Source organism: Haliotis asinina, chromosome 12, assembly GCF_037392515.1.
Source record: "Haliotis asinina isolate JCU_RB_2024 chromosome 12, JCU_Hal_asi_v2, whole genome shotgun sequence".
NCBI classification, from domain to species: domain Eukaryota; kingdom Metazoa; phylum Mollusca; class Gastropoda; order Lepetellida; family Haliotidae; genus Haliotis; species Haliotis asinina.
The window spans coordinates 14,613,248-14,627,816 of record NC_090291.1 but is presented as its reverse complement, the minus strand read 5'-3'; the positions used below and the strand labels follow the sequence as shown (position 1 = coordinate 14,627,816).

Genomic DNA, 14,569 nt, shown 5'->3' with positions numbered 1-14,569 from the left:
AAGAAGAATGGGACAGAGGAGCCATGTAGATTGATTAGTGTTATGTCACAAATATGAATGAAATCTGGATAGACATAATTATCGTGCACTTGTTTCAGAATTATGCCATGGGACTTTGCAAACATGTTCTGCAGTCGAATTTCCCCAATAATCTGAAGTCATGACAATTCTGATTGACCAGGCCATTCGTTGCAATGAATAATCAAAGTAAACTCACTTTTGTTTTTTTTTCAGATATATTGTCATTCTTTTCTATGCCCTTTTCTCATGACAATAATGTGTATGATTTGGTGAACGTACACCATATCGTGGTATGGCAAAAATATCCCGGATGTGATGGATTATGTTGCCAACCGTTGCATAATAATAAACTGAATATTCCTTGGTCTCCCCAAAGAAACAACCAAATATTAAAGCAAAAGAAAGTGACATGCTGTCATGGACCTCCAGCCTTGATAATGGTACCTGAGATGGAAGAGTTGGCTCCTTCATTGTACTGCATCTGCACTGCATGGGTAGTTTTCTGTACCTTTACATCCACAATAGGGCATTATGGTTGTTGTTGGTTGCCCTCAAGAATATTCCAACTATATGGCGGCAGAAGATTAAGAAAGGCTCCTGCTTTTGTTTCCTGTTCAACGCCACTCCAGCAATACATAATCCATCAATCAAATTTGTTCCGTATCATTGGTCACATGGCTGAATAAAATTGTGTTGTATACAGTCGTAGTCACATGACCAAAATTTCCAAAATTTACATGCACATTTGCTCAAAGCAGTAGACAAAATGTCATGTGTGACACGGTTCACTTTTTGTATTATAACGCATTGCTTGGATGGTTCATATTTGAATATCGTTCCTGCTGCAATCATTCATTTTGATCAATGTGGGATTTAAAATGATTGGAAACTTTAAACCATATATGTAGCGTGTTTTTGAAGTTCATATTAGATTATGTGGACTATGACATTTTGTGTATATTGACTTCTTTTTGTATAACACGACGTTTCGGAATTAAACTCAAATTCCTCCATTTGGATTTGGAAATCTGCATAGGAATGTAAGGTGGCAGCGAATCTATATTGTGGATGACTTTCTGTAGTTCATACTCCCTATAGGTTCAAGGGTCAGTCACTGCAAACCTCTTTATCTCATCATGGGAAAAGCTGCATGGTTCCAATCATAGCCATGAGAATCCAGGGTAGAACCGGTTTTCAGCGTGCCGTAACAGGTGACTAACGGGATCAGGTGGTTTGCATTCTTGTCTTGGTTGACACTTGCCCTTGTATCTACTTGTGTAGATCCATTTTTGATGTAGACTAGATTATTTTCAGACAGTCGCTATATAGCTGGATCCGTTCCTCAAAGTGATTGTAGCGCTCTCCTGTCGTAAGTCTATGTTAAAGTACATGTATGTGAGTTACGATCACCTTAACTCTACGGTCGCTTTGAGGAACAGGGCCTTGGACTATATGCAAACTAATAACTTACATTTCGTTGTCTCAGTGTCTTGTAATGTTGACAATCTCCCAGGTCAAGTGGATTTAGTGTTGGGACTTGTAGTTACTATGCTCGTTATGAACAAAAGGGGATAAGATACGATTTCTTGAATATCTAATTGCATAGATATCTGTTAACAAGTGTTTGTGTAAAAATCCGAAAGCATGCAGTGGATTCTGTGTTTGGCACCCCACGGGGGTGGGGGTTTATTTTTGAAATAAAAGACGTATTACCTACTCCATACAATTCGTTTGATATCTATAATCGAGGCGAACAATCTCCATATAGATAACATTTGCCATATTTGGAATGTAAACGAATGAAAACTGTCGCATGAGGTGTTGGTGTTTGCCGAAACGGCCAGTGTCACAAAGTGCCTTAAAGGATAAGAGCGTTAATCACGTGTTAGCTTCCCTTGGGGGCGATATTTTGTATTATTGAGTGCATAATGTATCGTTAGGGAAATGTGGTGTCACATTGTACCCTGAAGCCGCAGCCAAATTCAGTGATCGTTTGTAAATCACCCAACGACAAAATTACAATGAAGTGTATTCCCTTAAACCTTATCCAATCTCTTGTTGCTAATATTGTATCATCTTCACGGACTTAATCTTCATGGCAACGTCTTCGCCATGCCAAGTTGACTGCCACTGATGCTTATTATTCCAGAAATCCCTGCTAGCAGTTGGTGAGCTGTTCTTCCAGGGTTTAGCATGGGGGGTGTTTCGCCATGAGTCTTGGAAGTAACCATTGGTAGCACCCACAGCGACGTTCAGAATGAGGCTCATCTGTAACATAGTTAGTAAGAATGGTTTTACGCTTTTAGCAATATCCAAGCAATATCACATAGAGAAACACCAGAAACTGGCTTCGCTCATTGTATCCATGCGGAGAATGGAACCCGTTCGACAAGCGAACGCTTTAACCGTTAGGCTACCCCACCGCCCCTTTGGACCATAGGAGAATGAGTAAATGAGTGTTGTCTTATGCAGCAGTTAACAACATACCAGTTATTTTTTAAGACGGCCTGCAAAGGCCGAGTCTGTACCTACCCACAAACTGTTTTTGCAGCTGAATATTTTAGACGGTGTGGATTTACACATTGTAGCTATTTGGGGAACCGAACCTAGGTTTTAGACTTTGACGGCGAGACGACCCCATTGTTTCAGATATATTGTTAATATTGTTTCAATGACAGAAGAAAATCATAATAATATAATACTTCTGAGGAAGACACATTCGTCTAACGCCGCTGACTGCTATGTCGAGTTGGATCCTTCAAGCTTGTGATATGTTCAGGTTGTTCGATTCCCATCGTCATCCTGATGCTAGCACGTGTGTCTGTACCATAGCGACATGACAGCGATAATGATTAAAGCGAGGTAACCCCTGCCTAATTCGCTCACTCGTGGCACGTTTTTCGTTCAGATGAAACAATTTCCTTACCTTCCCATCAAATGGTGCGTCTTTGCCGCCACTGTTCCAGATGTTGTTACCAGTCTGATGACTGTATGACCAGTACCCTTGAGATGGTGTTGACCAAGACATGACGGGCTGGTTGTCTATGTCCATCCTAAGTAGAGGATTAATAAAAGTTATCAATACAAGTATCCGCCGAGAAATTAATCATTTTATTAGTACTTAAACATAGAACACCAGCGCAAAAGAATCAACGGCCTTCCACAGATTTACCCACCTGAATTTGAATTAAGCAGACACGTGAGACTGTCTCAGGTCTCTCGCCTTAAATGTCTCATATCTATGCATAACGTTTCAGAGTGAGAGAAAAATCTCGCACTCTTGCTCAGAAATTGTTCGATCAAGCAACAATCATGGGTGGCCTCAGAAAGCTTTCAAACAATATTGTGGTAGGCATGCGGTGGACATTTTTCAAATTTGATGCATCTGTGAAAAAATGATGTCCGATTCTCTATTTTGACTTTCGTTCCCGAATTAGTTGATTTTAGGAAAAAGAAAACCACTTCATCACCTCTTGCCATCAATGGAGAAGATATCGAAATTGTAGATAATTATAAGCATGTTGGCACAAACATTGACTCTAAATTATCTTTTACAAAAATATTAAAGTCTTGTCTTATCTTATCGTACCTTATCTTATCTTATCTTATTGTACAATCAATTTCGTATTGCCTCTCTTTGAACAGAGGCAAATTCTGTGTGAAAATATTATGAAAAGATCACTGAAAATCGGTGATGACACCAGGTGTCCGCGAAATGGATAAGGTCTACCTATCGAAGGAGTAGCACACATCACATGACAAAACTTGCGTAAAATGGAAATATGTGCAGTTCAAATACTCATGCTATGTACGTGTCATATACGTGGAACAGATTCTCAAAACTATTTGGCGGCTTTACCTCCTAGGATAGTGACATTTCTAGCTAGCGTTGAGATAATGACCTTGAAGTAACTGGCATTAACAACCACGTTTCCTTCGAGGTTTGAGTTCGTTCTATTGACAGGTTCATGGCGTTAAGAGTTATCAAACTTTATGTTCGTGATATTAACGCATTTAACCTATCTGATATCACAATTTCATTAAGCTACCGGTTCCTGATTCATCACATTCGCTTTCATGATATGAGTATTTTATAAGGAGTTGTGGTTGGTATTAATTGGGTCTTTTGCCACATCTGAGTTACAGATATTTACACCTTTACAAAGTATAGAAATACGTGTGATAGGATGTGCCATTTACTTGCCTTAACGTTTTTTCTTGGTTTTGCCAGCAAGTAACCCAAACAACATAAACAAACAAACAAACAAACAAACAAACAGACAAAGATAACAATACAAAACACAACACAGCTCCGTTCAGTTCGTACATTCATACCCACAAGATTTTGATGCCATGCACGTTACCTGATGTGTCCATCTGTCCAATCTACGGAGTAAGTATGAAATGCATCAGCCCACGTTGTGCCATCTCTGCTCAATCTGCAAAACACATTATCCAACATGAAAAAGTGCTTGTTTATTGGTTTAGTGTTGTGTGTCTACGCTGTAAATCGTTACCAGGACAACGATAATGATGTCCATGATAGAATCTTCACCAGAACAGGGTGAGTGATATTATGAACACTTATCCCACCATCGTACGTTTTCGACAGACTGATAAGGCCTGACAATATCGACCTGCATTCTTCATCCTGGTTCTTAAGACATAGATTATGATTATCAAACGAGAGAATGATAATGACATTGTCATAAAGAAGATCGTTCGCTACCGATACAATTCACGATCGTTCGCTACCGATACAATTCATGAGAATGATAATGACATTGTCATAAAGAAGATCGTTCACTACCGATACAAATCATGAGAATGATAATGACATTGTCATAAAGAAGATCGTTCACTACCGATACAAGTCATGAGAATGATAATGACACTGTCATAAAGAAGATGAGTCAACAGCTACTGATGCAACACATCATTCGACATTACAATGCTGAGTTAAGGATCCAGTTCCTCAGAGTGATCTTACCCTAAGATAATTGTAATTCCCATACTTTAACATAGACTTACGACAGTCGTAGCACTGCTCACCGCTTTGAGGACCTATCGTATCTTTACATTTCATCTCTGACCCAGGAATGGCATAGTGCTACCAACGATTTTTGGATCATGCCCTGGTGTAAATACACGAACTAGCCTGGCATACGTTCCGTGAAAAGTAACGAGTATTTCCCCAAATACCACCTTCACCCAGATATCACTGTGACTGCAATAATTCATTGCTTCACCCTACCGAGATTGTACGGAAGTCCCGAAAACGTTCAAAGTCAAATTTTGCTCAACCGCACTTTTAAATCGTAGGATTTTAGCTCTTTTGAATTCTTGCCATTTCGGCTATCATCACCTGTGGCTGAAGGATTGAAGTAAACCCAGCTACAATCCATGCAGGTAGCCGAAGTAATGTTAGTCCCTATGATCCAAAAATGGTGATCTATCGGCAGCTGCTGGTGATGTATAGTCCGTGATTTTTTAATGCTCTGTCCAAATAGTGCTATTAGTTTTACCTTTCCACACTGGCTATAATTGTAGCTATGATGTTAAAGTTGTTTGACTGTCCTTTGACGATACTTTTTTTTTTTTACAAAATATCCATATTTCTTTTCATGTTCTCTTAACGATATGGCTGAAATATTGCCGATGTGACGTTAAATATTCACTAACTCACTCACACACTGCTCCAACGACCAGTTACAGTGGACAGGTACAAGGAAAACTTAAGTAACTCCAGTTCAAGCCTTTACACTATCTAAATGAATGAGTTACATCTAAAGTTACATCGGCAGTATTTCAGCCAAACCTTTGCAATAAGATCTACATTTTAGATAACGGCGGCACAAATGCAATGAACGTCACTCAGTGAAAGACAGTAAAATCACTAGATGATCTCTCAAAACTAATACAAATCATACAAACTTATTACTCATAACAACAATACATTATTAATACGGACAGTGTGTAACCAGTAACCGAAGGCCATGATCGCCAAGGTGTTCATACAACAATATATTATTTCGCAGGCAGAAATAGTAGTAAATGGATAGTTTTGTAGAATTCTATTACTTAGACTTTCCTTGTTGCCTGTGTTGGCTTGGAGATGCTCCGTAGTGAATAGTGGACAAAACCCGGTCTGCGCCTTGGCTGGCGCCACTACCGTCTTTCATATGGAGGTTACCTTTGCAAGAAAGCACACATACATTAGTTTTAACCAGTACACCAGTATTTCAAAGAAGGTGTATTCTGAAGATTGCATAATCTTCACGTAGGAACCACTATAACAGTTATTTTTTCATTTAACTTATATTTAATATACACATATTACAGTGCATCCCATGTGAGATGATACATGGGTTTATGTGTGAATTGTTATGCTGATTTTGTTTGTGACAATTCCCTTTATTGCCACTTTAACAAAGCTTTACTTGTCTTGTATGGTGATAAGATCAATAACTAGTCAATTTGCACATGTGTGTCAGATTTGTTTCACATTTATGTTCTTGAATGGAGCATCCAGAATGTTCAGAAAACAGAAAACGTATTGGGCAGCTTCACAAATTAATTTTGAATTTTGACTTTAGGAAATGTTGCTTGTTCTAAATACCCTGAGAACAGCTCGCTTCTCCATTGTGGATATTAAACGAACGGTTTCGACTTAAAATCAGCAACATTCAATAATGTACTCACCTCTTGATTCCATGATGTCGATCTCACCGGAAGCTGGCCAGCCGCCATATTTCCAAGGCCACCCGGGAGGAAGCAGCCATATTGCTACAACATTGAAAACAAATCAGGGATTGAATATCTGCAATTTGACAGATCAATAAAAATTCATAGGGCATGTAAATCAAAATAATGATACCAATAATTTTCATGTCTGTAGTACTATATACAAGACATGTCAGCAGGTGTTCAGCATGCCATTTACGTATACGAGTTATTATAAGTTAGTTAAAATTTATAGTTACATCTGCAATATTTAAGTCATATTGTGACTTAAGCAGTCATAAGATGACAATAAAAACAACTAAATTATAAAACACCAGTCGAAAAGGACACGAAAATATGTATCACCGGAATACGTTTAATACTGGTAAAAGTCTAAAATATTTTAGTTATAAATGGCAATACAATGCAAAGACAGCCTAAGGATTGCCCACAACCGAAGGTAGATCACCATACTATAGACCATGAGGACTTCCAGTACATTTGGTTATGCTTTATAATAGACATATACTGACCGTGTGCACATGTAGCTTAATCACATTATGGAATTTGAACCTACAGAGGATCTTCCAACAATAGAACTTGTAAAGCTAAATAAGTGTAGGTAGGTCACACGCTGAGATTTTTGGAAATATTTTTTCGGCTGATTCTCATTGATTCCTGTCATTTCGAAATAGGTCTGAAGGAGCCTTAACCGCTAGCACTTACAATCAGCTATCTCCTTTACCCTTCAGCTAGTGCGCCTTCCACATTGATAGAAATATTACTGATTATTTGTCTAAATTATTTTTGTGGAAGCAGCGATGGAAAGTGTAATTTAACATACGTTGCAGTTGACCACTAAACTGACCAGTGAACAGTGATCATTATGCATTTCATAACAAGACGGTTGACACAAATAACGTACCTGGCCAGATCCAGTCTCCTTTAGGGATCTTTGCCACCACCTCAACTCGTCCATGTTTGATGGAAGCTGTAGAAATGACTTTCGATGACATTATTGGTGGAATCTGAGATCCCCGACGATTACAGCCATTGTCATTATTACTTGTGCATGACCCCCACTGTTCTGTAATAGAGAACATTGAGGCATTTAGTCAAAAAACACTGTCTGTGGATGGATTCGGTATCTGTTGGAACATATTAGCAAATGTTTTCTCTGTGGAAACATAGATACATTTAGCCAAAAGAGCGGTCTGTGGAAATGTATGGACATTCAGGCAATATGTTGTCTATGGAATACAGGGTGCTAATTGTTTGAACATGGAGATATTTGTTAAAATGCTTTGTCTGTTTGAACATGAAGACATTCGGTCAATGTGTTGTCATTTAGAACACAGAGACGTTCGATTAAATGTGTCGTCTGTTTGAGCCTGGATGACTTTCGTCAGTGTACTGCCTGTTACAATATGACGACATTCGGTAACAAATATGCTGTCTCTTGGTACATTGAGACCTGCTGTCAAATGCTTTCTGTACATACGTTTGACATCTAGGGCGCCATTTTGAAGAAAATTTTCTCCGAACTTGTCGGCCGTGAACGTCTGCAGAATAAATTGAAAAAATGACAGAAACTGCAGTTAATATATATACTTTCACGAATGCGAATGTTGTATAGATCTGGATTAGAACTGATTTTCAGCAGCCCATGCTTGTCAGAGGTGACTAACGGGATTGCGTGGCCAGGTTCGCTGACTTGGTTAAATCGTATTCCAGTTGCATAGAACAATGCTCATGCTGTTGACCACAGGATTGCGTAGTCCAAACGCGATTACTTACAGGAACCGTTGAAACTGAAGCGCGACGTTTAACAGCAACCAACTGAACAGCTACAAATACTATTTAGCTTTATGGTTAAGGATACATGCGGTCGGTACCATCTTAACTGTATTTAATGTATTACCGGTCTGAGATAGAGAACACCATTCTTGATGTACGTGTTGGCAGCTTCTGGTGTGTAGATCTGGAACTCTCCATTCTGATAGCAAGAACAACAATAACGATAATCTTGTTAAGCGGGAAAGACAAAAGCCGCAATGCAAACAAGATTCAAAAAGTGCTAAATAGCCTGTTTGCCTTGAAAACGTATGAATGAATTTCACTTTAAACAAAGAAGTAAATCAGATTAAATGAATTTTAGATAGCGAATCCTGATAATTTTACCTTCCCAAATGAACATTTACATCTCAGAATGTTATTTAACTTGGGATAAAACTTCCTTAACAAACGATCGTAGATTCAAATCGCTATTACTGGTTTGCATTACAAGGGCTAGAGAACCAATGCACGTACGGTAGAGCGTTAACTTAGACTAACCCTACTTGTTCTCGGTGTTTCATTTAATGTGCGTACCCCCTTGTAATACAAACTGATAATCTATGATCGTTTGTTAAACAACTTTTATCGCAATCTTAACTCTAGTTTATACGATTTACATGTGTGTTTAAAGTGGTACGTCATTGGTACGTTTTCCCTGCAAACTGACTATAATGAACTGATTTATATTGAACTTATCAATATTTGAGTCTTGTAAATTATCAAGATAAGTATCAGGTAATCAAAGGAAAGTCAAGTCCTCAAGTCAAGAATTTTACGTGACGTTCAAAGGAATTTCCGTTTGACATTTTGTTTTGACATCAATCTTACCCCTCCTCCCCAGCATGTAATTTCATGGTGCCAGTTCTTCAAATTGAGATGGTTCGTGTTGAACGAGTCCTGAAAGACCGTGGTACCACGACGGTATAGTCTAGGGCTTAGAGACGAAGAAGCTGTAGGTAATATATGATGCTGTCATTAAGGCCACACATCATTTGCATGGATCGATGCTCATATTGTCAATCACCGTTTGGTCTTGCCCAGACGCGAATAACTGTACTACGAAGTCATTTACATGCACCTAAACTATTAAACAACATACAAAAAATCAGTGTATTCTAGAAAAGGATTTTTGTTCATATTAATATATGCAATATTCGTTATTTATTTATAAAATCATATCATATGTATATTCCAATTTAATGCCCCAAATCATAACTGTATTTAACGTCAGTACAATACAACAATACTTGTTATAATAAATACACATACCTGGAATAGTGAAAACACCATCTACGTGGTATACAACGTCGCCAGTGACAGATACATATTTTACAGAATATTCCATCGCTTCTTTATCGGTGAAGGCATGTTTGCTTTGGACTTCACAATAGAAGTGTCCAACAGCTGGAAGAAAGGCATATGCCAAGGAATGAGTAATTGATGTACTCTTGACTGTCCCATTGGCTCAAGCCAAACAATTATTTTGACAAGAGCAGTTGTAGAGGTAAATATCCAGGACAAAAAGACATAGGGATGTCAACGGATATCGAGGAAAAATGGATGAGAATTTATCAAAATTTGAATGATATATCTAAGGATTCATTTTATACTGAAACCATATTTTAATGCACAGTTTATATTATAGTTCATGAGCTCTTACACATCCAATGCAGATTCACAGGAAGTCAGACCATGTTTACATCCTAACAATTAAATGAACGTTTCACGATCAACGACCAGGCTAGATCATTCGACAATCGTTAACACACATTGAAGGAACGACATGTCTGTTTGATTGTGAACCTATGTTATCCTATAGATACTAGGTGACGCCACCCAGGTCAAGGACACAACTTTTTCAAAGACAGCTAGTCTGAAAACCAGACCCCCAAAATGGTAAAAATGTGATGCAGTTCTGGAGACCGGGTGGGATTACAATCACGAATGATTTAGCTTTGATTTACAACAGGTTGCCATCAGTTACAATGCTTGAGTACCATGCACGGGCCCCTTTAACATGCAACATGTCAAGTCAGTTGTGGCATAATTTTAACCGATAGCTAGATGGTTTAGTGTAGTAACTATGGTTTGGATTGGCCTATTTTCATCAAAATGCCCAGATCAGGATTTAAAATTAATAGGTCAAGGTCAGTTTTGATAGAAATGATATTTGATGAGAAAAAAATACGAGTTGAAATTTACACATAAAATTTAATTTTTGCAAGAATATGTTTTTTTGATTCAACAATATCGTTTGAAGATCATATACACCTTTGGCTGGCCCTGTATACATGTAACAAAATTACAAGGAAACGAAGGTTACTGCTCACATCCGAAAAATATTTGCTGTATGTTCAGCAGTAACAGCTCCATGGTTTAGATAGCATCAACGACACCAAATATGTCGATGATACTGTTGGGCTAAATCAAACAACACAACAGAGAGCTCAAAAGGATAATGCTATTATTCCAGATGTTTTTCTTTGCTCATCAAAGCACGAGCGAGCCATGTCATTGTAACGCAAGCAACATTTCCTTCATATCAATTCGTGTCTGTTGTTCTTAATAGTCATAGTGCATTCCCAATTGCCGTGTTAGTCAGTGTGAACAATGTCAAGACAGGATAGGATAGGATGGTTATATAGCGTACTCTTCCATTCAGCTGGTGCTTGCTCAAGGCGCTGGTATCACGGAACATCTAACATATGTCAATATCTATAACTAAACTCTGATAAGGGAACATACTCACGATTTCTATACACAGTGACAGTGTCCATCAAGCGTGGTAAATGTCCCGTTGGTTGATGGATTGCATACTTGAATTCAACAGTCGCAACGGATGGTAATTCTGTGGATGAGGCATTGTAAGCATTTTGAGTGACGGAGTTGAAAAGCAACCGTTTCACCCTCGCTTATAAATTTGAAATAATAAGAGAAATCATAGCTTAGAACTAATATGCTTACCAGGAAAGAAAACAGCCAAGGTGTTCTGCTTGTCCTTTAGTAATTTGATTGTTGGCTGTGGCCCTGCAAAGGCAGATGAAGCCACGAGGCCGATCAGGAGAAATATGTGTGCAGCCATATCGAAGATGGCAAACGCTAATGGACTAGCGGTCTAATGGCTAATCTTTTAATGTAGTCGGGCATGTGTGTGAATTAACACGCGTTGTGACCGCGCTATCTGAATACAAACCTCACGTGTTCTATTACTTACGAGTCAGAGCGTTTCAGGTGAAGATAAGACGTTTCATAATTGGTCTAGTTTCAAAGTTCATATTTTGTTGAAGATATATGTACAGGTTATACAGTAATGTGGTCCGAACTTTTCATGTAGTTTGTGTTGACGCTGTAACAACGTGCATTCTCTGAAAAAGAAACCAGGCTGGAAGAATGCAATGCGTTGTTTCTGGAGCAGTTACGTCGAGGAATTTCAGTGGTAAAACGTGAAGGTTCCTACACTTCTAAACAAAGAATTCGACAACGCTACATAAGCCTTGATTGGTGTGTTTCTGTGTACTTGTCCACAAGATGGCGTCAAAGTCAGTACTTCGAATAGCCACCATTCGCAGCTGCATCGTCGTCGCAGCCCTGGCTGGGTACGTCGATGAAGTCGCTCTTGGAGAAGTCTTCCCCAGTGTCTCTGCAATAAAATGGCCAGTTATGGAAGTGCCACAGCAGTGAAGAATTCTTTCCCCAGTGTCCGTGCAATGCAATGACCAGTTTGGGGCGTGCTTTCACGCTGATGTAGACGGTTATGGAGTTGTCATGTTAGAAAAACTCTAACGTCTGTTGATGCATAGTCGGAAGCATGTGATATGCAAGGACTTCGTTGATGTAGCGATTTGTTGTCAAAATATCGTGAGCCACCACTAAACCAGTTCTTTGTGTCCCCACCCCATGACACCGCCTAGACCACTGGCCGCATCCATTGGGTAGTGGTTAGAGCGTCTGTCCGGCCGAGTCATACCAGAAAACATTGAAGTATGGCACTTGCTGTTCCCTGCCATTGTATCTTAATGAGTTAGCGCTATAAAACTGGCATAAGCCTGGGTCAGTGCAAGTCACACGTCGTCACATGAGCTACACATTCTTCAGTATGACGTTAAACCCCACTTCACCTCACTTCACCACTGATTTCATCGAATCTGTCGACCTGTCGAAAGCACGAAGCGGCTACACGATCATTTTTCTGACGGTTAAGGACTGTAACAAGATTAATTATGTAAAAAAACCCACCAAAACAACAAGTGCAGTACTCTCCACTGCATTTAAATTAAGAAGTAGTCAGCCGTTATAACATAATTATTTGGACTTTTCAATCTTCACCTTACAGTCAGCATGTAGTGTGTTATTTGTATTCGCATTCGTATGTATTATTGGCCAATACCCTAATATTGTAATATAATGTCTGACTGTCTGTCTGCCTGATATACATCCTAATAATAATTTTAATGTTTGAAGTACCTATACGACGATATATTCAAGAAAAGCATGGCAATGTTGTTGGAGAATCTGAGACACAAATGCTGCGATTTGCGATTTAGTAACAAAGATCGTCTCTTAAAAAGGAATCTTAGATGACCTCATTCGTGCAAGGGTGTGTACGTAGACGACTGTCATATAAAGAAAACAGCTAAAAGGGCTAAACTTTTTAATTTTCGGGAAAAGTGTGCCTTACCGAAACTGGCAGAATTGAAATAGGCTTCTTATCCGTCGCTGACTCCATTGAAAGACTATACTCAGAAGCCAAAGTTATTCGTAATCCGTTGAATTTTGAGACTGATCCAGAAACCACACAATCAACTGGTTATTGTTCGAACCGCACGAAAGAATGAATGGCGTATTTGGAAAAGTATGTTCGATCTAGGTGACTGACGGGAACTTGAATGAAGTGAGACGTCAAGACGAAGTCTTGTTGCGGCATTGATTGAGCAGTGGGACGTTTCAACACTTTTGCCAGACCACATTTTCCTCGTGCGGTATCTTCATCAGAGCAATGTTAATGTGTACCCTGGTGTTCGGGATTCCCTCACTTGTCTCCCTTTGACCACATTGTGGATGAAAGGGAGTTACGTTCATTAGGTACACGTTTGGAAAGAGAATCAATTGAAACAACTCGCTGTCACCATCTGCTTGTCCACTAGTGCGCGATCATCTGCTATTGGTCCGATGCTGAAAATATTCAGCGCGTTATCACTATTCGTGACCACACCAATATGTAGGCCATATATCTACTGATATATGTAGTGGCACGAATTTGTGTGAAAAGTATTTTTAATATTGATGTAGCTTTAATTTATTTCCACACTCTGCGTGCGTGAGTGCAAGCATGCATGTATTGTATATAACTAAGTTCATTTTGATTTCATGGTTGGCTCCTGTGAAAGTAGTAGAAGGAAAACATTCACACCAAAAAATTGTCATATCGTTAGTGAACCACCTATTAACATCATATTGATTTGCTCTAAGGTTTCTGACGAACATTGCATCTAATGGCAAAGGTTCAGCGAGTGAGTAATCACATCGTCATTCTTCAGCCATGTCGTCACGGAAACAATTTATGTATCAAAGATCAATAAATTCAGAATATAAACACTTGTTGTTGAAGGGCGTAAAAATATTAGAGGTCAATGTCAAAAAGAAGGAAGGGACAAGTCATGGAATGGACATACGCCTGTGCACTGGAAACAGATCAACCTCTGCAACCACAATCTCAGAAGAACAGTTATGACTTTATCTTGTACTTACCTAATATTTCGTTTGCTAAAATATCCATACGGTTTTTATATACGTTTACACTTACTTGGGAAAGACAATGCCAGCCCATTCTTCTCTGCGTTTTGTTTGATAGTTGGCTGTAGAGATGTATAACACAGACCTACAAGGAGAGTTGCGAAGAATATTTTGATGGTCATTATCGTCAGTGTTGAGGCAACCGATGCCAGCCTGTTGGATTTCGACACCTGCACACCTGGTGTGTCTATTTGTA

General features: G+C 39.0%; 1 protein-coding gene across 3 annotated transcripts; it reads right to left on the bottom strand.

Moving 5' to 3' along the window:
• Window positions 1-2,037: 2,037 nt before the first annotated feature.
• Window positions 2,038-14,569, bottom strand: LOC137258962 (beta-1,3-glucan-binding protein-like). Of its 3 annotated transcripts, XM_067796656.1 has the most exons (14): window positions 14,384-14,543; window positions 12,128-12,220; window positions 11,545-11,607; window positions 11,330-11,428; window positions 9,850-9,984; window positions 9,409-9,530; window positions 8,666-8,740; window positions 8,246-8,306; window positions 7,670-7,831; window positions 6,724-6,807; window positions 6,103-6,214; window positions 4,386-4,460; window positions 2,948-3,074; window positions 2,038-2,289 (listed from the first exon to the last, which is right to left on the bottom strand). In XM_067796656.1, the coding sequence occupies exons 1-14, from the start codon at window positions 14,493-14,495 to the stop codon at window positions 2,083-2,085; spliced, it is 1,527 nt and encodes a 508-aa protein (XP_067652757.1). In that variant the 5' UTR covers window positions 14,496-14,543; the 3' UTR covers window positions 2,038-2,082. The 3 variants fall into 3 exon arrangements, with proteins under 3 accessions (XP_067652757.1, XP_067652758.1, XP_067652759.1); XM_067796657.1 differs by lacking the exon at window positions 12,128-12,220 and having other exon boundaries at window positions 14,384-14,552; XM_067796658.1 differs by lacking the exons at window positions 11,545-11,607; window positions 12,128-12,220 and having other exon boundaries at window positions 14,384-14,569.